The sequence below is a fragment of the Kogia breviceps genome, chromosome 18 (assembly GCF_026419965.1).
Source record: "Kogia breviceps isolate mKogBre1 chromosome 18, mKogBre1 haplotype 1, whole genome shotgun sequence".
In the NCBI taxonomy this organism is placed as follows: domain Eukaryota; kingdom Metazoa; phylum Chordata; class Mammalia; order Artiodactyla; family Physeteridae; genus Kogia; species Kogia breviceps.
In genome coordinates this window covers 2,717,752-2,743,116 of record NC_081327.1, presented here as the reverse complement: position 1 = coordinate 2,743,116, position 25,365 = coordinate 2,717,752, and the positions used below count along the sequence as shown (strand labels likewise).

The window sequence follows — 25,365 nt, the reverse complement described above, 5'->3', positions numbered from 1 at the left end:
GAAGACTAGATCAGGAGGGAGGAGGAAGTGGGGGTCACACCAGGGAGGTGGTATGGGCCTCAGAACAGGCAGGGATCACACGCTGGTTCTGGAAAGGGCCAGAGAGAGTCAACACTTCAGGCTTCCAGGGGCCGGAGCTTCTCTGTTGCAACAGCCTTAAACAATATCATTCTACCTTGAGAAGATTCGGTTGGGTTAGACCATTAGACACTGCCGGTACTTGATGACTTTTGATCTGAAATGGTGATGCCGCTCCGTTCAACCTCGCCGCGAGCAGCGCAACTTGCGGCGGCGCCGCCGCCCCGAAACCTCCCTCCGGCCGGCCGTCGCCGAGCCCGGGCCGTGCCGCGGCCGAGTCCCCGAGAGGCGCGGGCGCTGGAAAGTTTCGGAGGCCGAATGGCGGCCGAGGGCGGGGCGGGGCGGCGGGGGGTGGGGCCGGGGCGGTGCCCGAGGGCGGGGCCGGGGCGGGGTTGGGCGGGGCGGTGGCGGCGGGGCGGGGCCGCTGGCGGCACCTCGCTCCCGAGCGCAGAGAGTGCCTGAAATTTTGAATTTATTTTTCCAGGCACAGCTCTCTGCTTTCCATCTTTCAGGGATTCATCAAAACTTTCATGTACCAAAGACATATCTTTAGGCTTTTGATTTCTTTTTTGTTAAAGTCTTCAAAAGTTAGTCAAGCTAGACCAGAAACTGTTCTCCTTCAAGGAGTGTTCAGTATAACATGGGCTTTTGAACTTTAGATAGACTGTCCCATGAGAACACAAGGTCAATAGTCAATTCTTCTCAGAAGTGCCCGCAATACACAGTAGGGACACAAGGTCAGAAACACCCTAATTTTTCCTTGCCTGGCCACACTGATAAACCTCAAAGCTTTATTATGATTTTAGGTAGTTAGAAGGCTCCCTGACATTTGATTTAGTATAAATCGCATTTTTAGTTGCTAGCACTGAATTCATATACATGATTTTGGAATGTTGAGAAAGGATGGGGTGCCTTCCCCGAGTGAAGCTGGGAAGATAGGTTTTAAACAAGAAATGCATGCTATCCATCATTTTAGACCCCTTTGCACTGCTGAGATTTAACCCCATAATGACATCATTCTTCCCCAGGTATCACTTACTTCTTGTTTTTGAGGATCCTCCCCCCACCCCACTGGAGAAGTCCAAGCTCCACAATCCTGTGACGAGATGGCTGAATCTTTTTTTTCTGACTTTGGCTTGTTGTGGTACCTGGAGGAGCTCAAAAAGGAAGAGTTCTGGAAATTTAAGGAGCTGCTCAAGCAAGAACCTCTGAAATTCAAACTCAAGCCAATCCCATGGACCGAGCTAAAGAAGGCTTCACGAGAAACTCTATCAAAGCTGTTGAGCGAGCACTACCCAGGAAAACTGGCGTGGGATGTGACCCTGAGTCTCTTTCTACTGATCCAGCGGGGAGATCTCTGGACAAAGGCTCGGGACGAGATCAGACGTAAGTGTCATGAGAGGGGTGCAGCGCAGGGACCCTTGGGGGAAGGTTGGTTTACTGGGAGCTTCTAATAATGAAGGTCACATTGTTATTGTGTTACTGGCCATGCCTCCATCAGTTGAGAATGTGTATAGGCCAGTAGGACGCTCGGAAATAGTAGAAGAATTGCAAGCCAACTCTGGTCATTCATGGGCCAGTGATGGACTGTGGATGCGTAGCGTCCTGAGGCAAATCGTTCGTCTAAGTGTCTGCTCTCCATTTTTCCGTTCCGAGCTGAGTCAATGCTATTCGAGGAGGTGACCCGGGACTTAGTGTCTGCACAACCAGGACTGCTGAGATGGAATTCCATTATGGTTGCTGCCCATGCTTTTTAAAAAAATTTATGCAAACTTTCTTTTTATTGGAGTAGAGTTGATTTACAAAGTTGTGTTAGTTTCTGCTGTACAGCAAAGTGACTCAGTAATATATACACATATCCCCTCTTTTTTAGATTCCTTCCCCATGTAGGTCACATCCTTTTGACCAGACCTGCACAAAAGACTGGGCAGAGTCCTAAGATGAGGAAATAATTATAGAGAACATACACCCCTGGTGCTATAGGAAGAACTTTTTATGCATCATGTCTTTTCATTCTTACCACGACTCTGAGGTTTACAAGTGAAAAAAAAAATGCAGATCAAACGGTGTCTCCTCATGTTAGAAGACTTTTCCAAAAGGGACAGAGCTGACCCAAACCAGTTATTTTTGTCTCATTGATCGCTTGACATCCTCCTCTGGGTGGATACACCATTTTGTCTCCCCTCAGAAAATAAGATCAGTTGAGTTGTAAATCCCGGCCAAAAAAAAAAAAAGTGACAAAATATGAGACAAATCATCCATTAAATTTTTTTTCTCTTTATATATGTCCTTAGTTATTTTTGAGTGTTTCACCTCAAACTGGAGTTCATGACCATAGAAGCTCTCCTGGCATTTCTATATATTTTATATTTCTGCTCTCAAGATTCTCTCACTCATCTGTTTTCATGGCCTTATTATGATTTTTTAAATTGAAGTATAGTTGATTTATAATGTTGTGTTTCAGGTGTACAGCAAAGTGATTCAGCCATTCCTATATATATATATATATAAAATACATACACATATATATATTCTTTTTCATATTCTTTTCTCTTATAGGTTATTACAAAATATTGAGTATAGTTTCCAGTACTATACAGTAGGTCCTTGCTGGGTATTTATTTTATACATAGCAGTGTGTATATGTTAACCCCAAACTCCTAATTTACCCCTCCCCCTCCCTGAAATCACCCATTTTTATATACAAATCTTCCTCTGTCCCAGAGAGAGAAAGGCTCTCTAATTTCCAAGGCTCTTTTCCTAGTCACACATACTTAAACAAAACTAGCAATGCCCTTTGCTCAGAAGACATGCAGAAAGGCCTCACCTACTGTAGTTCATATTTCTTCAACGCAGGGTATGGTCCTCGTCTATATTTGTAATTTGTTTATCTCCCCTAGTGCGTAGCCTTGAACATGGAAGCTACGTAATAAGGGCAGGTTGAAAGAATGATGGTTCAAGGGTGCATTTCTGAAATTAACTTGCATGGTCTTGCATTAATCAGCATGGTCTTAACAGAAATAGTCTAGACCTTATGATTTCAAGTCAGACAACTGAGACAAATGCGTGACGCTAGTATCTGTTCATTAACCGAATTAGCCAAGTAACGTAAACTCTCAGCACTTTTCTGTAAAGTGGGCATAGAATGAATCTTAATGGGTTGTTGAAGAAACGGAAGATGAAGTAGCAGTGACGTCTTTCTCAGCCCCAGTTCCTGGGCGGCCCTCAGTAAATAAATAGTAGTGCTTATGAATTCTTGACTGGGGAGCTGGCACCCCTCTTCTAGTTTGAAATGTAATCCCCAAGTAGTCACAGCTCGTGTAGCCTGTAGCTCTGAGATGGGCTTCCAATCTTGATCAGGTGTTTCCACGGACATGAATTCACATAGATTTGGGTCTTAACAAAAGTGAGTTCAGGAGCCTGGTCCCATGTGGGCATAGACATCAGTCTTGGCATGTGTGTGTGAGTAAATCTGTAGGGGTCATTCTGAGTCCCAAGGGTGGAGTGTATTTTATTTTAAAATAAGGGCTTTGAGTTACTGTTTATTTTCATGGCCAAGCATGTGCATACATGCATATGTTTCTTTTCTTTCATATTTTAAATTTAGTTAAATTTATTTTATTTTTGGCTGCGTTGGGTCTCCGTTGCCGCGTGCGGGCTTTTCTCTAGTCGCGGCGAGCGGGGGCTACTCTTCGTTGCGGTGCGCGGGCTGCTCATTGTGGTGGCTTCTCTTGTTGTGGAGCACGGGCTGTAGGCGTGTGGGCTTCAGTAGTTGTGGCACGCGGGCTCAGTAGCTGTGGCGCATGGGGTTAGTTGCTGTGCAGCATGCGGGATCTTCCCGGCCCAGGGATTGAACCCGTGTCCCCTGCATTGGCAGGTGGATTCTTAACGACTGCGCCACCAGGGAAGCCCTGGAGTGTATTTTTTAATTGTCTTGTATTCTGTCCCTGTTAACTCAGATAAGCTAAACCCATATAGAAACCACATGAAGAAAAAATTCCGAGTCATATGGGAAAAGGAGACCTGCCTTCAAGTCCCTGAGGGTTTCTACAAAGAAACCACGAAGAATGAATTTGAACAGCTGAATGCTGTCTACCTTAGTGCACACGAGCCTGGAAACCCCTCACCCACTGTGATCTTGCAAGGTCCTGAAGGAGTCGGAAAAACGACCCTTTTGAGAAAAGCGATGCTGGAATGGGCGGAGGGTAACCTGTGGAGGGACAGGTTCTCATTTGTCTTCTTCCTCAAAGGCAGTGAAATGAACAGTGTTACAGACACGAGCCTCGTGGAGCTCATCTCCAGGGACTGGCCTGAGTCTTCAGAGCCCATCGAAGACGTTTTGTCCCAGCCAGAGAGAATCCTGTTCATCCTGGATGGCCTGGAGGAGCTGAAATTTGACTTGACGCTTGACGCTGACCTGTGCCGCGCCTGGGACCAGCGGCGGCCAACGCAGGCCGTCCTGACCAGCTTGCTGCACAAACAGCTGCTCCCAGAATCCTCTCTGCTTATCGCCCTGGGAAAGATGGGTATGAAAAGAAATTATTTCTTGTTGCGTCAGACAAAATGCATATTTCTCCCGGGATTCTCTGAACGCCAAAGGAAGCTGTATTTCTCCCATTACTTCCGCGAAAAGAATAAATCCTCCAGAGCCTTCAGTTTTGTGAGAGAGAAGAGACCGCTGTTTGTCCTGTGCAAGAGTCCGTTTGTTTGCTGGTTGGTGTGTACTTGCTTGAAGTGGCAGCTGGAGAGAGGAGAAGACCTGGAGATTGCCTCCGAAAGCATCACTTGTTTGTATGCGTCCTTCTTGATGAACATATTCAAAGCAGCAAGTGGGAATTGCCCACCCAAGCAGAACAGAACCCGACTGCAAAGCCTGTGTACCTTGGCTGCGGAGGGCATGTGGACTCGCACGTTTCTGTTTTGCCCTGGGGATCTCAGGAGGAACGGGGTGTCTGAATCCGACGCCTCCATGTGGGTGGCCATGAGACTCCTTCAGAGGAGCGGTAAGCGCTTGACCTTCATCCATACGTGTATGCAAGAATTTTGTGCCGCCCTCTTCTATCTGTTCAAGCGACCCAAGGACCATCCTCACCCAGTCGTCGGAAAGGTGACCGAGTTTGTGAGAGCGGCCCTGAGCGAAGCCTACTCCCGCTTGTCCTGGATGGGGATATTCCTGTTTGCATTTTCAACCGAAAAAATAACACACATGCTGGAGACGGCTTTCGGTTTCCCACTGTCCGCAGACGTAAAGCAGGAAATAACCCAAAGCCTTGAAACTTTAAGTCAGTGTCACCCCAGTAAGATCGTGGTGAGTTTCCAGGAATTGTTCAATTGTTTGTTTGAGACCCAGGACCAAGAATTTGTAATCCAAGTGATGAATTTCTTCAAAGAGATTGACATTTATATTGGTACCATTGAAGAATTGACAGTATCTGCATTCTGTCTGAAACATTGCCAAAGTCTGCAGAAATTTCACCTGTGTATAGAAAATGTCTTTCCCGATGAATCTGGATCTACGCCAAAGTGAGTCCGTCTATTACTTCTCTCCCTCTAACGACACACACACCATGTTTATATTTAGCTCGCTCCAACCCCCAGTGGGGATTTCATAAATCATTGTAGTTTTGTACCTAAAAACATGGCTTTTGCAGTCAAAAAGACATTGATTTGCATTCTTATACTGCCATTTGCTAGCTCTGTGGCCATGAACTGTGTTTCTTAAGTATTTCCGGCTGTATAATCAGGGGTAAATGTCTTCATAGGGCCAATGTCAAGTTGAAAGGTAAGCCTTTTTTTTTTTTTTGCGGTACGCGGGCCTCTCACCGCTGTGGCCTCTCCCGCTGCGGAGCACAGGCTCCGGACGCGCAGGCGCAGCGGCCACGGCTCACGGGCCCAGCCACTCCGCGGCACGTGGGATCCTCCCGGACCGGGGCGCGAACCCGCGTCCCCTGCATCGGCAGGCGGACTCTCCACCACTGTGCCACCAGGGGAGCCCACGGCTCACTTCTTTGACCACCATGCATGTTGACTCAGTGCACCTGACTGTTCCTCTCTCTGTTCAGGCTGGACTGTCTGTCAGCTTTGAGGGCCTCTGGGAATGGTATTCTCCTGTGTTGAAAATGTCTTTTTTGGGGTTTTTTAACCTGCATTCTTTTTTTAAAAAATTTTATTTTGTACTGGAGTATAGTTGATTAACAACGTTTTGTTCATTTCAGGTGTACAGCAAAGCGATTCAGTTATACATATACATGTATCTATTCTTTTTCAAATTCTTTTCCCATTTAGGTTATTACAGAATATTGAGCAGAATTCCCTGTGCTATGCAGTAGGTCCTTATTGGTGATCTATTTTATATATAGTAGTGTGTATATGTCAGTCCCAAACTCCTACTTTATCCCCTCCCCACCTTTCCCCTTGGGTGACCATAAGTTTGTTTTCTAAGCCTGTTGAGTCTGTTTCTGTTTGTTTTTTTTTCTGTTTCTGTTTTGTAATAAGTTCATTTGTATCATTTTTTTTAAAGATTCTGCATATAGGTGATATCATATAATATTTGTCTTTCTTTGACTTACTTCACTTAGTATGATCATCTCTAGGTCCATCTGTGTGGCTGCAAATGGTATTATTTCATTCTTTTTTATGGCTGAGTAATATTCCATTGCATATATGGACCATATCTTTTTTTAAAAAATATGAATAGCTTTTTTTTTTTTTTTTTTTTTTTTTTGCGGTACACGGGCCTCTCACTGTTGTGGCCTCTCCCCCCTTGTGGAGCACAGGCTCTGGATGCACAGGCTCAGCGGCCACGGCTCACGGGCCCAGCCGCTCCGCGGCACGTGGGATCTTCCCGGACCGGGGCACAAACCCGCGTCCCCTTCACTGGCAGGTGGACTCTCAACCACTGCGCCGCCAGGGAAGCCCTGAATAGCTTTTTTTTAAAAAAACCATTTATTTATTTAGGCTGTGCCAGGTCTTAGTTTGTGGCACGTGGGATCTTCACTGTGACATGTTTAGTTGCAGCATGCAGGATCTTTAGTTGTAGCCTGTGGGCCTCTTAGTTGTGGCATGTGGAGTCTTAGTTGCAGCAACAAACTCTTAGTTGTGGCATGCATGTGGGATCTAGTTCCTCGACCAGGGATCGAACCTGAGTGCCCTGCATTGGAGGTGCAGATTCTTACCCACTGGGCCACCAGGGAAGTCCCTGGACCACATCTTCTTTATCCGTTCATCTGTCAGTGGACATCTAGGTTGCTTCCACATCCTGGCTATTGTAAACATTGCTGCAATGAACACTGGGGTGCCTGTGTCCTTTTGAACCATGGTTTTCTCCAGATATATGCCCAGGAGTGGGATTGCTGGATCACATGCTAGCTCTGTTCTTAGTTTTTTCAGGAACTAGTTGAATTGAGCCACGGAAGAATCACGGTGCTTGTCTTCCTGTAGTGCCATCGAGAAGCTCTCCCTCTGGCGGGATCTCTGCTCAGCATTTACTGCCAGCGAGAACTTGCAGATGTTAGATTTGGACAACTGTCAGTTTGACAAGGCCTCCCTGGCGATTCTCTGCAGGACGCTGGCTCAGCCTGTCTGTAAACTCCAGAAGTTCGTGTAAGTCGGATCTTCACCTATTCTTTAAGTCAATAGCAGGGTGTCATTCTTTCTACTCTGGCTTCTTTTGAAAACCCAAGCTACAGTCCAGTGTTTCAAAAGAAAATGCTGAGTGCTTTCCTTGACTCAGATGTTTTACTGAGTGAGATACAAACTGTGGACAAACAGGGAGAAAAACCAAACGTGGTCACGAAGCTCAGTTCCCAGCAGCTATGGCTCAGGTTACAAAGCCTGGATGAGAAAGGACATTTTATTTTTTCCTGCTGTGAGTGGTCCCTAGAACTATACCTTCCTTCCCATGGCATCAGCTCACTTGTGCACAGCCAGTTAGCTGGGGAGTTGCAAGTTCATGCTGACTTGGAGAAATCTTAAGTTTGTTTAAGAAGCAGAATCGGCCTTTCGGGGAAATCGGTTTTTCCTTTGGGTTACAAGACTGCATGTGTTTTGGTGTAGGGATGTGTTTGAACTGTGGCCCCCGTTTCGGTTTCTCTGCAACAAATGTTTTAACTATAGTGACGTATACGATAAAACTTGCTTGGGGAACCTAAGAGGGAACGGTCCCGGTGGCTGGTGATGTTTGCTTGGGTGCTGATGGACTGAGAATAGATGTTTCCCGGGTAACGCAGGAGGAGGGTGCTGAGGACAGGTGGGAAAAGAGCCTTAAGTTCATAAAGGAGAAGAATAAGAAGAATAGCACAGAGAATAGGTAACATGTATAGAACACTTCCTTGGCACAGAGATGGTTGCTTGATATGTATTTTCTCCTTTGTCTTTTGACCCTCATAACAATCTCGTCATCACCTTTTTACAAAACATGTACCAGAAGCACAGAGAAGCTCACAGCGCGTCTCTGATGTCGTGGTCCAAAGCGGGTTGGACACAAGGCAGGATGTAAGGAAGACAGAATTTATTAGAGGGAGGGCTTGCTACCAGAACAGCAGGCGGACTTCCCAGGAGCCTGGGAGAGTCGAGCCTGAACATGTGCTATTGATCAGTTTTTGTAGCCAGAAGACAAAGGAATGGTCCCAGGTGAAAATCTCGTTTACTGATTGCTCGAGGCACATATAGCTTCCTTCTATAGGCTGGGAGTGGGACAGGCCGGACGCCTTTCCTTATTTGGGACAGGTCCCGTCACCCAGGTGGGCTCAGGAATTTCATAACCCTCGCATCTTGGTGGGGAGGGCGATTAAGAGGCCGGTGGGGGGTGTGACGCTGACACTTCTTCAGACAGCATCAAGCTTTGTCCTTGGAGCACCACATCCGATACTATTTTTTTTTAGGGTAAAAAGAATGCTTTTTTATCAAAGGTAGGTAGTCAGGGAAAGGAGGTGTTTCTCTAGTGGAAAGACTGCATTTATGTACAGAAATACTTTTTTTTTTCTATGTAAATTTTTAAAATTTAATTTTTATTTTATATTTGAGTAGAGTTGATTCACAATGTTTTGTTAGTTTCAGGTGTACAGCAAAGTCATTCAGTTATACGTATACATATAGTCACTCTTTTTCAGATTCTTTTCCCGTATAGATTATTACAGAATACTGAGTAGAGTTCCCTGTGCTATAGAGTAGGTCCCTGTTGGTGATCTATTTTATATATAGTAGTGTGTGTATGTTAATCCCAAGCTCCTAATTTATCCCCCCCCCCCACACCTTTCCCCTTTGGTGACCATAAGTTTGTTTTCTAAGTCTGTGAGTCCGTTTCTGTTTTGTAAATAAGTTCATTTGTATCATTTTTTAAAAAGATCCCACATATAATATTTGTCTTTCTCTGTCTGACTTACTTCACTTGGTATGATCATCTCTAGGTCCATCCATGTTGCTGCAAATGGCGTTATTTCATTCTTTTTTATGGCTGAGGAATATTCCCCTGTATATGTGTTCCACATCTTCTTTATCCCCTCCTCTGCTGATAGACATTTAGGTTGCTTCCATGTCCTGGCTATTGTAAATAGTGCTGCTGTGAACATTGGGGTGCATGTATCTTTTCGAATTATGTTTTTCTCCAAATATATGCCCACGAGTGGGACTGCTGAGTCATACGGTAGCTCTATTTGTAGTTTTTTAAGGAACCTCCATACTGTTCTCCACAGTGGCTGTACCGATTCACATTCCCACCAACAGTGCAAGAGGATTCCTTTTTCTCCACACCCTCTCCAGCATTTGTTGTTTGTAGATTTTTTGATGATGGCCATTCTGACTGGTGTGAGGTGATACCTCATTGTAATCTTGATGTGCATTTCTCTAATGATTAGTGATGTTGAGCATCTTTTCATGTGTTTCTTGGCCATCTGTATGTCTTCTTTGGAGAAATGTCTATTTAGATCTTCTGCCTATTTTTTGATTGGGTGGTTTGTTTTTTTGATATTGAGCTCTGTGGCTGTTTGTATATTTTGCAGATTAAACCTTTGTCGGTTGCTTTGTTTGCAAATATTTTCTTCCATCCTGAGGGTTGTCTTTTTGCTTATGGTTTCCTTTGCTGGGCAGAAGCTTTCAAGTTTAATTAGATCCCATTTGTTTACTTTTGTTTTTATTTTCACTACTCTAGGAGGTGGAGAAATTGTTTTAAGATAATAAATTATGCCTTGAAGTCTTTTTCATGATTTCCCGTCATTTGGAAAATATTCAGAATCTGAGCTTTTCCCTTCCTTCTCTCTGGTTTATCCTTCACCTGCTTCCCCATAGTATGGTGTGGCTCACGGACCTTATCTTTCTTTCAAATCCCTGACCGAGCTCATTCCTGACTCAGAACGTTTGTTCCAGCTTCTCTCCCTTCCGGTCAGTCTTTCCTTAGACTTTCACCAGGCAAGCTCTTCCAAATGCCTTCTCTGACCTCCCCTCCCCCGAGTTAAGCAGCCCGGACCCCCAGCCCAGCCACTCTAGAACCTCATCCTATGTTTGATTTCAGTACTAGTTATGAAATTGCCACTCTTCTGTTGTAACTGCCTCCAAGCAGAAGGTAAGCTCTGGGTTCTGGGTCCTGGACTGCCATGTTCGTGTCTGTATACACCCAGCACCCTGGCGTCTAGTTGGAACTCAAGTATTTGTCCAGTGAAGAGAATGACCAGGTAGATTGGCGTGATCGCAGAGATTAAGGACGGCTCTTTGAAGTGAGAAGATCTTGAGTCAGTAAGTAGCTCTATCTTTCGCCTGGAGCACGCTTGGAATGCCTTTCCTTTCTTTTGCTACCCACTTCCCACCTGGTACCATCTGCCTCCCATGTAGATACCATGTGGTAGCAGGTTGTTACTGAAAAGCGTGTGCCTCTTTTAGACACATTTGCTAATTTCTTAGCTTATTCTTGCTCCCGTGACTCATTGTTTCCAGCTGAATTCATTGTTCATCCTATGTCACTATACCAAGAGCTTTTCCAAGAGTCTCTACCAGGAGCAAATTTGAGTCAAAGTTTGAGTAAACTTGAGTCTAAAAACATCTCCCTTGTAACTGTATCCTTTAATGATGCGAATACATGTTGATTATTAAAACTTTTTTTCCTTGTTTCTTTGAATTCTATTTATTTCTTTAAAAAAATTTATTTATTTATTGGGTGTGTTGGGTCTTCGTTGCTGCGCACGGGCTTTCTCTAGTTGCGGCCAGTGGGGGCTACTCTTCATCGCGGTGCATGGGCTTCTCATTGTCGTGTTTTCTCTTGTTGTGGAGCACAGGCTCTACACGCGCAGGCTCAGTAGTTGTGGCTCACGGGCTTAGTTGCTCCGCGGCATGTGGGATCTTCCCAGACCAGGGCTCGAACCCATGTCCTCTGCATTAGCAGGCAGATTCTTATCCACTGTGCCACCAGGGAAGCCCTATTTATTTCTTAAATTCAGCTTTTTGTTGAGCATCTTTATTGGAGTATAATTGCTTTACAATGTTGTTAGTTTCTGCTGTATAACAAAGTGCATCAGCTGTATGTATACATATATCCCCGTATCGCTCCCTCTTGTGTCTCCCTCCCACCCTCCCTATCCCACCCCTCTAGGTGGTCACAAAGCACCGAGCTCATCTCCCTGTGCAATGCAGCTGCTTCCCACTATCAGATCTTTAAAAAAAAAAAAAACAATTTTTTTTTTTTGCGGGGGGGCACACCATGTGGCTTGTGGGATTTTAGTTCCCCAACCAGGGATAGAACCCAGGCCCTCGTCAGTGAAAGCACAGAGTCCTAACCACTGGACCGCCAGGGAATTTCCTTAAATTCAGCTTTGCAGATGTAGGTTTTTTTCCCCAGTTTTTATCAAGGTGTAATTGACATAGAACATTGTATTCATTTTAGGGGTACAATGTGATGATTTGATACATGTACATATTGCAGTGATCACAAGAAGTTTATTTAGTTAACGTGTATTGCCCTACACGTGTCGTTACAATTTTGTTTTCCTTGGGATGAGAACTTCAAAGATCTACTCTCTTAGGAACTTTCAAATATATAATACAGTGTTGTTAACAATAGTCACCATTAGACCCCCAGGACTTATTTATCTTATAACTGGAAGTTTATAACTTTTGACCACTTTCTACCATTTCATCCTCCCAACCCACAATCTCTGGCAACCGCCAACTATTTACGTTTGGTGTCTTTCTAAGATCCCATATAGCTGTGAGATCATATAGTGTCTTTCTCTGAATTATTTCACTCGCAGATGTAGAGATTGATCCTTTCCATTCTTCAGTTATAGATCATCTTTTAAAAAAAACCCTCGGGTTTGGCAGTGTTTAGGTTTCTTCCTTATCCCTAATAGTTTACAAATTTCAATATTATGGGTCCCTGTGGGAATTTTGTTTAACCTACTTTTTGTGGCTCTCACTGGGGCCCTTTCAATCTTAGAACTGACAAATGATTAATAAAGAAAATAATTTGGGGGAAGGCTTGTGTTTAAGTTTAGGATTGCTTCTCTCTGTTTCAGTAGGGAGGTAAAACTTGAAACCAGCCCTTTTAACATCGGCAAGATAAACTTAAGATTTTTATAGAGTTAGGACACAAAATGTGAAGAGAAGATTAGCAAGCTTATAAAATATTTTTATATCAATGATTATTCATTGCGTCAGGTTTTTACACTAACCGTTGTTTGATTCACTTACTCCATCAAAATAAGAGCTCTTTAAATCTCAGGCAAAGAGGCTAAATGTCCACTTAGCTCTCACTGTAGCACTCACCATTTCCGGCGACTGTTACAGTATTAGCTCATTACATGCCTTTAATTACTTAACGAGGCGGGCATTCTCAGGACCTGCTGGTACACAGTAGAAAACCACCGCCTGGGAGGGCTCAGAAACATGCCCAAAGGTCCCACACATGGGCCAGGGGTGGAGCCAGGCGTCGAACCCATCAGCCTGGCTCCAAGGATGCATGATTCTTAGTTCACCAACATTATAAGTTGCTGATGGTTGAGATTCTGTTCTTCTTGCTTTTTAAAAAAAATTTTTATTGGCATATAGTTGATTTACAGTGTTGTATTAGTTTCAGGTGTACAGCAAAGTGAGTCAGTTATACACATACATATATCCACTTTTTTTAACATTCTTTTCCCATATAGGCCATTACAGAGTATTGAGTAGACTTCCCTGTGCTACGCAGTAGGTCCTTACTAGTTATCTGTTTTCTATATAGTAGTGTGTGTGTGTCAGTACCAATCTTCCCATTTATTCCTCCCCTTCTTACCCCGTTTTTTGCTCTGTTCACTTTTCCCCTAACTCTAAGGAAAGCAAAAAAAAAACCCGCAGCAAACTGCGTTACTGTCGACACTTCCATTTCAGTCTGTCTCCTCTCCAAGAGGCTGCTGATCCGCGCTGATCATGTAGACGGTGACAGTTATCGATTAGATGTTCACCCCTGTGATTGTTTTCCCACCGTCTGTCCGCGGACTCGACGCTTACTGCCGGCCTGGCGTCCGAGTCCACGGCAGCTGCCCGGTCCGTGAAGCACGGTGCGATCGGTGGCTCAGAGGGCCGGCCAGCGCCCCCGTTTCTCACAGGTGTCGCCGGCAAATCAAGGCCTTCCCTGTCTTTCCAGGGAGCGCTTCTCCGTGCTCGCCGGGCCAGCCTGTCGTGCCCTGACCGCACTGAGCCCCGCCTCCCTGCGAGTCCCACGCAGCTGTCCTGGGCTCCACCCATCTCCGGGCAGGAAGTGCCTTTGCTTATTGCGCATGCGTTTAGGGCATCGCTCTGCCCGGAGCTCCCACAAGGCTTCGGGGCTGTGGTGTCCCTCGCGTCTGTCTTTTACCTCTGGCCAATGCATAAGTCACATTTTAGTGCTTGAACGTGGCAGAATACTGACTTTGTTGTTTCTCAAAGTCGACTAGGAGGGGAGAAGTCAGGGTACACTGAGGTCATGGCACCGAGAGCCACACTGTGTGGCGTGTGTTTATAAATCATATATAAATTTATGAAAAGTACATATATATATTATACATTTAATATATGTTATTAAAAAAATCAAAACCTGGGACTTCCCTGGCAGTCCAGGGGTTAAGACTTCTTCCAGTGCAGGGGGTGCGGGTGCAGGTTCGATCCCTGGTCAGGGAGCTAAGATCCCACATGCCTCATGGCCGAAAAACCAAAACATAAAAAAGAAGGAATATTGTAACAAATGTGGGATAGGGAGGGAGGGAGACGCAAGAGGGAAGAGATATGGGAACATATGTGTATGTATAACTGATTCACTTTGTTGTAAAGCAGAAACTAACACACCATTGTAAAGCAATTATACTCCAATAAAGATGTTAAAAATAATAATAATAAACCTACTAAACAAATGGGTGAAAAAATATATAAGTAAATCAGTAAAATAAGTGCAAATAAAAAATAATGAATAAAAAGGTCCATATCCAAAAAAATCTTAAGAAAAAAACAACTAAAAAATCAAAGCCTGATCATGTTCCAGGCACTAAAACAAATTCTAATTTCTTAACCATCATGACCCTATCGACTTGTTTCACGAAGAAACTCCACCATTAAGTTAATTTGCCCAAACTTGCAAAATATCCAGGAGAAAAGCAAGTATTCCAATGCAGCTTTCTCTATCTCAGGAGGCTGAGTCTTGAACCATGACCTATTGGGTTGGTTAAACATTTCGTTTGGGTGTTCCCGTAACATCTTACAGAAAACCTGAACGAACTTGGCTGACCCAATATATCGTCTCCTTTGTATTTATTTTATTTTTTATTTTAACTTAAAAAAATTGTCTCCTTTAAAAAAACCTTTTTTTTTAAACTCAGAAATTTTATTTCAGTATGAATTTCAATAGTAGATCATATGTTCAATATAAATTCAACCCAAGTTTTTACTTTCTATTTTTAGCTACTAGTAATTCTATTTATTTATTTTTTAAACTTTGTATTGGAGTGTAGTTACTTTACAATGTTGTGTTAGTTTCTACCGCACAGCAAAGTGAATCAGCTATACGGAAACATACATGCCCTCTTTTTTGGATTTCCTTCCCATTTAGCTCACCACAGAGCACTGGATAGAGTTCCCTGAGCTCTACAGCAGGTTCTCATTAGTTCTCTACTTTATACATATTAGTGTATATATGTCGATCCCAATGTCCCAATTCATCCCCCCTCACTTCCCTCCTTGGTAACCATGTTTGTTCTCTACGTCTCTGTCTCTATTTCTGCTTGGCAAATAGGTTAATCTGTACCATTTTTCTAGATTCCACATATAAGCGATATTATACAATATTTGTTTTTCTCTCTCTGACGGACTTCACTCTGTATGACAGTCTCTAGGTCTGTCCACGTCTCTGCAACTAGTACTATTTTGTTCCTTTTCTTTTAAAAATTTATTTATTTATTTATTTACTTTTGGCTGCGTTGGGTCTTCGTTGCTGCGCACGGGCTTTCTCTAGTTGCAGCGAGCGGGGGGTACTCTTCTTTGCGGTGCGCGGGCTTCTCATCGCGGTGGCTTCTCTTGTTGCGGAGCACGGGCTCTAGGCAAGTGGGCTTCAGTAGTTGTGGCGCATGGACTCAGTAGTTGTGGCTCACGGGCTCTAGAGCGCAGGCTCAGTAGTTGTGGCGCCCTGGCTTAGTTGTTCCGCGGCGTGTGGGATCTTCCAGACCAGGGCTTGAGCCTCTGTCCCCTGCATTGGCAGGTGGATTCTTAACCACTGCGCCACCAGGGAAGTCCCCTATTTCGTTCCTTTTTATGGCTGAGGAATATCCCACTGTATATATGTACCACATCTTCTTTATCCATTCCTCTGTTGATGGACATCTTACAGAAAACCCAAGCAAACTTTTTGGCTGACCCAATATATTGCCTCCTTTTTATTTATTTTAGCTGTTAAAAATTGTCTCCTTTTAAAAACAATCTCAGTTTTTAAACAGGAGTGGAGCCTTTCCTTGGGGAAGAGTCAGGCTTGGCACACAGTAATTTGAATATGTGTGTCTCTATTGGATGGGAAACACCGAGCCAGGCCTAGGACGCAAGGAGGTACAAACATGGTATTTCTCCCCTGATGGTGCTTAGAGGTTAATATGGGGTAACTTTGATTCTCTTCCCTTATAATATCTGTGGTAGTATTCAGAAGTGGGAGAAACAGGCACCATCTAAGCATCTGGCGTCTGAAGACACCAGATAAATTCTCCCAGAGAGAATTTCTAGGCAGCAGTAACCAGATATCCCCCCAAAAATTTGGGGAGCCTAAGCACGGAAAGTAGGAAGAATTGTGCAACAGGTATTTTGCTTTGTGCTTGGACTTCATTGCATGAGTTACCGTATTTCCTCATCTTTTGCAGGTATAACTTTGCTTCGAACCTTGCAAATAGCCTAGACTTATTTAAGGCCATTCTTCATAACCCTCATTTGAAATACCTGAACCTCTATGGCACTGGCCTCTCCTATACGGACGTCAAGCAGCTGTGTGAGACGCTGAAACACCCAGTGTGTAACATAGAAGCACTGCTGTAAGTCTTGGGGTTGTCCATGACATATATATTTTTCCAGTGTGAACTCTGCAGTTCGAATATGCTCATTTTCCTTCCTGTCTTTGCCTCTTACTTATTTCACCACTTCCATCTCAGTATCGGTAGATCTCCTAGTCAGATGAGGATGGGTGGATTCTAAAGGGCAAGGCTTCCTCTCAGAAGGTCTGTCCCGTCTTTCCCTTCTTTGGTACTCCCTTGAATTACTCCTCAGGGACACCTTATCTGATTCTCCTTGGCTCTGCTCTCAACCGACCATACCAAAACCATAACTCCAATTTCTTTTTCCTGAAGATAGAGAAACTTAAAATGAGAAAGCTTACGGATGATCACAAGCGTGATCTTGTAATCTGGCAGATGATAACGTCGAGGCTGAAGGGAAAGTGATTTGCCCAAAGTCATTTCTTCCTCTTGAAAATTATCTGGGATGCCCTTAGCCTAACTGGATGATTTCTTAAACAGGCTCAAGCCGTTTTTCAGCAGGAAGAACAAAGCGGAGTACTAGAGGTAGCAATAAAGAAAAACAACTCATTAAACTGACCAAGAGAATACGCTCTTCTCTCCACCAGTAATATGATAGATAATCACATACCCTCGGTTAATTTCACCTGTCAAGCTTCATCAGGAAAGACAGGGTCCATGCATAAGAGGTGTTTGAACATACAGGCTTGCTAGTGACCCTATTTCTCATTCTACCTGTTTCCATATCATAACAATTGTTTTCTTCGACACTAGCTCTCTCTACTCAGGGGGGAGCTTACAAAATTCCTTAGTATTTGCCCTGTTTGACATTATGCCATTGGCATAGGGTGTTTCATTTTACATGGTAGCATAAGACTTGGGTAACAGATCTAGGAAACCAGGAGTCGGTTGTACACAGTTTATAGGTAGAATCTTTGCTTCTTTGGGGGCAGACCAGCTGTGCTCCTGACTTCAGTTTGGTATTGGGAGTGGGAAGTCCTCAAAATCAGGTTCTCTCCAGCCCAATAATTCTCAACAGAGGATAGTTTCATCCTCCATTAGGAGGTGTCCATATCTAGAGACCTTTTTTTAAATAGCAAGGAAGATTTCATTTAAGATTATCGCGGGACTTCCCTGGTGGTCCGATGGTTGAGACTTCACCTTCCAGTGCGGGGGGTGTGGGTTCGATCCCTAGTCGGGGAACTAAGATCCCACATGCCTTGCTCCAAAAAGCCAAAAAAAACCCCATAAAAAACAGGGAGAATGTTATAACAGATTCAATAAAGACTTTAAAGATGGTCCACATCAAAAAGAATTTTTTTTAATTAAAAAAAAAGATTTTGCAGTAGGAAGGAGTTCAGACTATTGCAACAGGAAAGAAAGCTGAACTCACTTCTGCTGCAACAGAAGAGGGGTGAGCTAATGGAAACCGCACTTTAGGGCGGAGGCTGTTCTAAATGACTAGGTCACTAGTGTTTGTAAATTGTGGAGACAGGTTTGCTGGTCGTGCTTACACGGGAAGGCTGCTCTAGACATCTGGTGGGGAGAGGTCGGGAAGGCTCTTCAACACCCTACAACACACAGGAAGCCCCCGCAGTGAGGAATGATGTAGCCCGCACCGTGTCGACAGTGCCGAGGTTGGGAAACCTGCTCTCGCCCCGGGAGATGTTCTTTTAAGCTGCATTAAGGCTCAGACCGGGGTTTCTCCACCGTGTAACTACAGACGATAAATCATCAGGGAATCAGACGTACTGAGGTCCAGATCATCCTTCGCTGCGGACGGCTGTCCACGGTGTTGAGAAGCCCAGGCTCAGGCGTTTTCCTAACTTACCGCTTTCCTCAAGCAACAAGGGGTTCGCGAGGAAAGTCACACAATCACATCCGCGCTTTTACAGAGCCTGGAACTGGCAGGTGTGGGGTTCGAAGCCCGGATGTGGTCCAGGCTCGCTCGTGCACACGTCATCCCACCACACGTGTCTCTCGCGTAGGCTGGGAAAATGTGACATCACGGACGAAGGCTGCGAGGACATCGCCGCTGTTCTCGTCCATAACAAGAAGCTGAAGCTCCTCTCCTTGGTAGATAATCCCCTGAAGGACGAAGGAGTGAGGGTGTTGTGTGAAGCCCTGAAGGATCCAGCCTGTGCCCTGGAGGCAATGCTGTGAGTCAGCGTGGGGGAGGGGAGCCCTCGGGGAGGCGGGGGGGGGGGGAGACCTGCACCGTCCAGCAACATGGAGCGGATACAAATATTCGCCCCACAGAGGAGCCATGAGGTTGAATTCAAGAGATGTAAGACTAGCCCTTAGATGCCTGGCGTCTGATTTGGAACCCCATACATCTTGGTTATCATGAAAAGGGATATCTCTGTAGGTGTACTGGGGGCTGGGGAGAGGGACAGTATAAATAATGAAGAAAAAGGAATTCATTTGATTACTTGCCAATGAGGGCTTGCATAGGTTCTAGGTTATCGCTGGGAACAATGTCTCCACTTCTTTCTTGTTGCTAAGATATAAAACAAACTGCTTCCTTGTTAGGGGCAAGAGGAGGGGTTTTCTATTTACCCAGTGAGGCCACGGGAGAAACTTAGTGCTAAATAAAAAAATGCCTTAAAGTAGGGTACAGGTGCAAGGACACCCAAGTCTATGGAAGTGAATAAGTAGTCTAGAAACAAAACGTTTATTTGTGTGTATATGCGTGCAGAGGTGTGTACGTGTGTATAGACCTATGTATCACATATGCACCCAAAGTGGTATTTACTGTAGAAGGTGAGAATATTGTTACTCAGATGACTTTTTAGACTGTAAGAGAAAATCAGAACTAAAATAAGGTCCAGGAACATTAAACATTAAAACCAAACTACTAAAAAAATAAGGAAAAAACTGCACTATACAGATTAGACCGAAAAATCTTTAGAGGTACAAAAGAAATGACATATTGGAAGATGAAAGGATTTGACCATTAAACCCTGCGTGATATTATACAATAAGTAGAATTAAAGTGTATTCAATAACTGGTCACTTAAACGGGCTGTGTTTATCTAAGAGTTCTTTCAAATACATCATTTGACTTTTTTTTGTTTTTAAACTTGAATCTTTATTCCTTAAAAATGAAAGACTACTAAAGATGCAAGAAAGTCACTAGTAATTTTAAAAGAAAAAAAAGTTCAACCCATTTTTTTTAAACTTTTTTATTTTGAACTAGTTTCAAAATAAAAACTAGACTTGCAGAAAAGTTGGAAAAATAGCACAAAAATTCTCTTATAGCCCTTACCCCAATCCCCTAATGTTCAAGCTATTTTTAGTAGTTAACATTTTTAATATTTAAATGTTTAATACCCTTTTAAACAGAAGTACAAATTTTAAAGATATATTCCACTTGGCCAGAATTCTGCAAAATGGGCAAATTTATGGTATGATCGAAAGCACTAAGTGTTTTTTTTGCAAAGTAAGTTGACTAATAAATCAAGAAACCAATGAAAAGTCTATTAATAATAAACCTCAGAACTTCCAGAAATTTTTGATGCAAGGTGTTAATTCCATATAACTTAAAATGGCAGAAGGTATAAAAACACAAATGCAGAGATTCAGGGAGTGTATAATTGTAGGGTCACGGAACCATCAGAGATTATATTATGCAACCATTAAAGTCTTAATTTTTTTTAAATGTTGGAGAAAGCATATTTCATCAAAAGAAGTATGAATCGGTTGCCTATTGTCTGATTTCAAAAATTCAAAACCTGAAAGGGAAAACCACCATGAGTGAGTCGTGTTTGCTAATCAAAGACTTGAGTGTTCTTACTGACAAAGGTGACGTTCTGAGTTGCCCCTGAAGGGGGCTACGGCGGTAACGGGAGGCGGTGGGTGGTGGGGGCCTGGGGGAGTGAGGTGAACTGGACCGTGTCTGCCCCACCCAAGGTGGGCTTCTGATCTCTTCCACCTGTTATTTGCCATGTAACCATCTGCTGTGGAGGCCCAGGTATCTGGCTTGTGTGTGATAGCTAGAAGTGTAGAATTCCTCATGAAACGTCAGCCAAACCAACTATATTCCAAGGGCACATTCAGTCTTGATCTGCCCGGCTGCAACTCGTATCGTATGCTTCCCTCTATTTTCTAAATTCCCAATAGCGAGTAGACAAGAACTCACAACGGCAAATTTTTTAAAGTCACATTTTGAAAGAAAAATGTGAAATAGGATGTTGTGCAGCTGCTATAAATAATAAGCACACTGTGTCACAGAGAAGGGATGATTTTGTCCAAGTTCATAACAGCTGGTGGTGATCTGACTTGGAACTGGGGTCCGAGACTCCGTTCCCCAGTTTGGGACCCTGTAGTCTACATCCTTCTGTATTTCCACACCTGCTGCATATTTGAATCCTGCTATTTTTCTAAGCGACCAGGGAGTACAAGAAAGTTTTTACATGGAGTTGCATGAAAGTATTACCCTCTAGGGCTTAAGTAGGTGGACGGATGAAGTATGTGTGTCTTTGCAGGTTGACGTACTGTTGCCTCACCTCTGTAGCCTGCGAGCACATCTCCCAGGTGCTTCTGTGCAACAAATCCCTGTCTTTTCTCGATCTGGGGTTAAATTTCCTGGAAGATCATGGCGTGATAACTCTATGTGAATCACTGAAGCACCCAAACTGCAACCTACAGGAGTTGTGGTAGGTCTGGCTGTGATTTGCTTGAATGTCAGCGTTTCCTTGTTGGCTGTTGGCATCCTGGGAAGGAAACAGGAAGGGGGAAAAAGCATGGAGTCTGCTGAAGAAAAAAAAAAAAACAACTAGGCTACATGTTTACCCCACCTGATATCTCTGGGGCTCGCTGATGGCTGTGTGTCTTGACTGTAGGGCTTGTCAGGACTCGGTAGGGCCTGCTACTCTGGAGTTGGGTCTCTGTCCTTGGAAAGACTGGAAATGGAGCCCCGAGTGTCCTAAACTAGCTGTGTGAACTTGTGAGGGTTCCTCACCTCTCCCCAAGTGTAACATGAGGATAATTATATTTCCCACCTCACAAGATGGAGGTGGGTGGCGGGATGAACTGGGAGATCGGGACTGACATAGACACACTACTATGTATTAAATAGATAACTAGCGAGAACCTGCTGTAGAGCACAGGGAACTCCACTTCGTTGTACAGTAGAAACTAACACTGTAGGGCTTCCCTGGCGGCGCAGCGGTTGAGAGTCCGCCTGCCGATGCGGGGGACGCGGGTTCGCGCCCCGGTCCGGGAGGATCCCACGTGCAGCGGAGCGGCTGGGCCCGTGAGCCGTGGCCGCTGAGCCTGCGCATCCGGAGCCTGTGCTCCTCAACGGGAGAGGCCACAGCAGTGAGAGGCCCACGTACTGCAAAGAAAAACCAACAACAACAACAAAAACTAACACTGTAAAGCAACTATACCTCCATTTAAAAAAAGATGGCGGCAACCACTGGGAAAAGCACACATAAAGCACTGTTATCAATGGCTGGCCCACCGAAGCACACAGTGAGTAGCTGACACTGCGTAGGGATCAGTCGCTCCTTTTACGGGGCCGAGAAGGTAAATCGGTAAATGAAACCCTTGGTCGTCCCTGTTCCCATGGAGTGGCGCACACGCATAGCTACACATACACACACGTGCTCGCACACGCCTGGCAGTGTGGAGTTGCCAGTATGTGTGCATACGTGCATCTATCATGGCTGGCTTCTCAATCAGCACTATTGGCTATTTAAAATTAATTTTTATTGGAGTAGAGTTGATTTACAATGTTGTGCTAGTTTCTGCTGTGCAGCAAAGTGAATCAGTGACACGTATACATATTCCACTTTTTTTTTTTTTTGTGGTACGCGGGCCTCTCACCGCCATGGCCTCTCCCGTTGCGGAGCCCAGGCTCCGGACGCGCAGGCTCAGCGGCCACGGCTCACGGGCCCAGCCGCTCTGCAGCACGTGGGATCTTCCCGGACCGGGGCACGAACCCGCGTCCCCTGCATCGGCAGGCGGGCTCTCAACCGCTGAGCCACCGGGGAAGCCCATATCCCTTCTTTTTAATCTTCTATTCCCATAGAGGTCGTTACAGAATATTGAGTAGAGGTCCTATGCTAGACAGTAGGTCCTTCTTAGTTATCTATTTTATATATAGTAGTGTGTACATGTCAATCCCAATCTCCCAATTTATCCCTCACCCCTCTTTTCCCCCTGGTAACCATAAATTTGTTCTATACAACTGTAACTCTACTTTTGTAGATAAGTTCATATATACCCTTTTTTTAGATTCCACATATAAGCGATACCATCTGATATTTGTCTTTCTCTGTCTGACTAACTTCGCTCAGTATGACAATCTCTAGGTCCATCCACGTCGCTGCAATGAACGTAGGGTTGCCTGTATCCTTTTGAACTATGGTTTTCTCCAGATCTAAGCCCAGGAGTGGGGTTGCTGGGTCACATGGAGGCTCTGCATCATGAACTTGCGGGCAGGAGATACATAGGAGACATAATATGAAATATTCAGTGAAGTCCTCAGCGAGGTGCCATTTGTACAGAGACTTGGAGGGAGGAAGGGGGTAGCCCCGCTGGTATTTGGACCAAGGACGTGACAACCAGCGAGAGCAGAGGCCCTGGGGGGAGAGACCAGGCAGCACAGGAGAAGCTCAGGGAGGCCAGGGTGCTGGGCGGTGTGAAGAAAGTGGAGAAATGGAGACGTTGTTTCATCTCTACCACCATCATCGTCTTGGGAGTACTGGAGTATTTCTACCTTTACAGGAATAAGTGAACATAAGTGAAGCCATTCCAGACTGGACCTCACGATCGTATATATTTGCGTGTATAGGAGAATTTTGTGTATTTTTTTTTCTCCAGGTTGATGGGCTGTTACTTCACTTCTGTGTGCTGTGTGGACCTCGCTGCTGTTCTTATTCACAGCGAAAAACTAAAAACCCTGAAACTGGGGAACAATAAGATATATGATGGTGGTGTCAGACGGTTGTGTGAAGCTTTGAAGCATCCGAAGTGTAAATTAGAGACTCTTGGGTGAGTGTCCACCGACGTTGGGAAAGCTTACCTACTTCAAGAAGAGGAAAAGCGAGAGGATTAGAGGGATGAAGGGGAAGCATATTTAAAAACAAGTGTGTCTGGAACAATCTGATAAGGAAAATGCCAGCCGTGAAGCCAGGGTTCGCTCACGCTTGGCACGGCTGACATCTGGGGCTGGGTGGTTCTTTGCTGGGTGGGGCAGGGGACTGTCCTGTGCGTTGCGGGCCGTTTAGCTGCATCTCTGGCCTTTCTCCACCCACGAGATGCGAGTGGCTCTCCTCACGTGGGTCAGATGTCTGCAGACGCTGCCACACGTGCCCCAGGGGAGAAGGACTCGTCTACATCGTAAAGTCTCCTCTCAGAGGCGTGGAATCCGCATTTCGAGGTGGTGTCTCCCCGTGCAGGCTGGAGATGTGTGAGCTCACCTCTGCCTGTTGTGAGGACCTGGCCTTGGCTTTCACTCTCTGCAAGTCCCTGAGGTGCGTGAACTTGGAATGGATGAGCGTGGACCGTGATGGGGCGGTGGTGCTGTGTGAAGCCTTGATGAGTCTGGAATGCGGCCTGCAGATGCTTGGGTGAGTGAGCACGGTTTCCCCCGGTGCTGAGTGACCTCAGAGGGAGGTTAGACGGCCCTAGGTGTGCCCAGCGTGGGTACGCTTCACACTTGGGCTGGAGATTTCTTTGCTATGCGGAGCGATCGTATGCATCACAGGAGGTTCGGTAGCATGTCTGGTCTCTGCCCACATGTTCCAGTCCCCGGGACACCTCCCTCCGGTCATCATGATCAAACATGGAAACTTCAGGGACTTCCCTGGTGGTCTAGTGGTTAGGACTCTGCGTTTTCGCTGCCGTGGCCCTGGTTCAGTCCGTGGTCAGGGAACCGAGATCCTGCAAGCCACGCAGCCAATCAAAACAAAACAAAACACAACAAAACACTTCAGAATTGCTGAGAGACAAGATTTCAATTGTTCAATCAAAAGAGAGATTGTGCGATACGATAGAGGTGTTAGTTAACGCTATGGTGGTAATCATGCTGCAATATGTAAACGTAGCAAACCAATGCATTGCACACCTTCTCCTAACACAATATTGTATGTCAGTTATATCTCACTGAAATTTTAATTAACTAACTTTTAAAAAGAATGCCTATCACATCCATTCCCTGAACTTTTTTTAAAGGCTCCTGGCATTGTCAAATGTCCCCTGAGAGGCAAAATCACCCCCAGGCAAGAATGATTGCTTTCCTATAAACACCATCTCCTACTTAACCTTGCCCGCAAAGATGTACCCCCAACACAGCTGGAAGGGGTTCCGTAAAGGACTGAGCAGAGTCTACACCCAGAAGTACATTTCCTCAAGGGTAGCAGTTACTATGGTTTGGAACATTATGTTTGCATTTAGAGCGTGTGTAGTTGATGTCCGTAGAGCGAATATTTGAACGCCTTCCGTTTGCCAGGACCCCGACGACCTGCAGAGGATAAACAAAATGGTTCACACCCCTCTTCCTCCCTTTCCTAGCGTCTAGGAAAGTTTTGTGCCTTCTTTGCAGTCAGTACAACTCTCCCAGCCATTTCTAGGAAAGAGTGAAGAGGAAGTGGCCACTGGGGTGTAGAGGCCAACCATCTTCGGTCAAGTCAAGAACACTCTTTTTTGTTTCTTATATTTCCCCAGCCTGAATAAATCTTCATATGATGAGGAAATCGAGATGCTGCTGACCGAGGTAGAAGAGATGAACCCCCAGCTGACCATTTCACACAGTCTCTGGATTGATTTTGAGCACAGGATCAGGGGTGTGCTTGGGTGA

General features: G+C 44.9%; 1 protein-coding gene across 1 annotated transcript; it reads left to right on the top strand.

The window, feature by feature from the left end:
- The first annotated feature begins 1,184 nt into the window (after window positions 1-1,184).
- NLRP9 (NLR family pyrin domain containing 9) lies at window positions 1,185-25,365 on the top strand. Its single transcript, XM_059045599.1, has 9 exons — window positions 1,185-1,464; window positions 4,038-5,601; window positions 7,519-7,680; window positions 16,410-16,577; window positions 18,545-18,715; window positions 21,044-21,214; window positions 23,388-23,558; window positions 23,966-24,136; window positions 25,233-25,365. The coding sequence occupies exons 1-9, from the start codon at window positions 1,185-1,187 to the stop codon at window positions 25,363-25,365; spliced, it is 2,991 nt and encodes a 996-aa protein (XP_058901582.1).

Excerpts from the sequence above, each read along its gene's own strand:
- NLRP9 (XM_059045599.1), top strand. The coding sequence starts at position 1,185 with ATGGCTGAATCTTTTTTTTCTGACTTTGGCTTGTTGTGGTACCTGGAG. Across the intron at positions 1,465-4,037 it reads GGCTCGGGACGAGATCAGAC|ATAAGCTAAACCCATATAGA; the intron begins GTAAGTGTCATG and ends CTGTTAACTCAG. Across the intron at positions 24,137-25,232 it reads TGCGGCCTGCAGATGCTTGG|CCTGAATAAATCTTCATATG; the intron begins GTGAGTGAGCAC and ends ATATTTCCCCAG.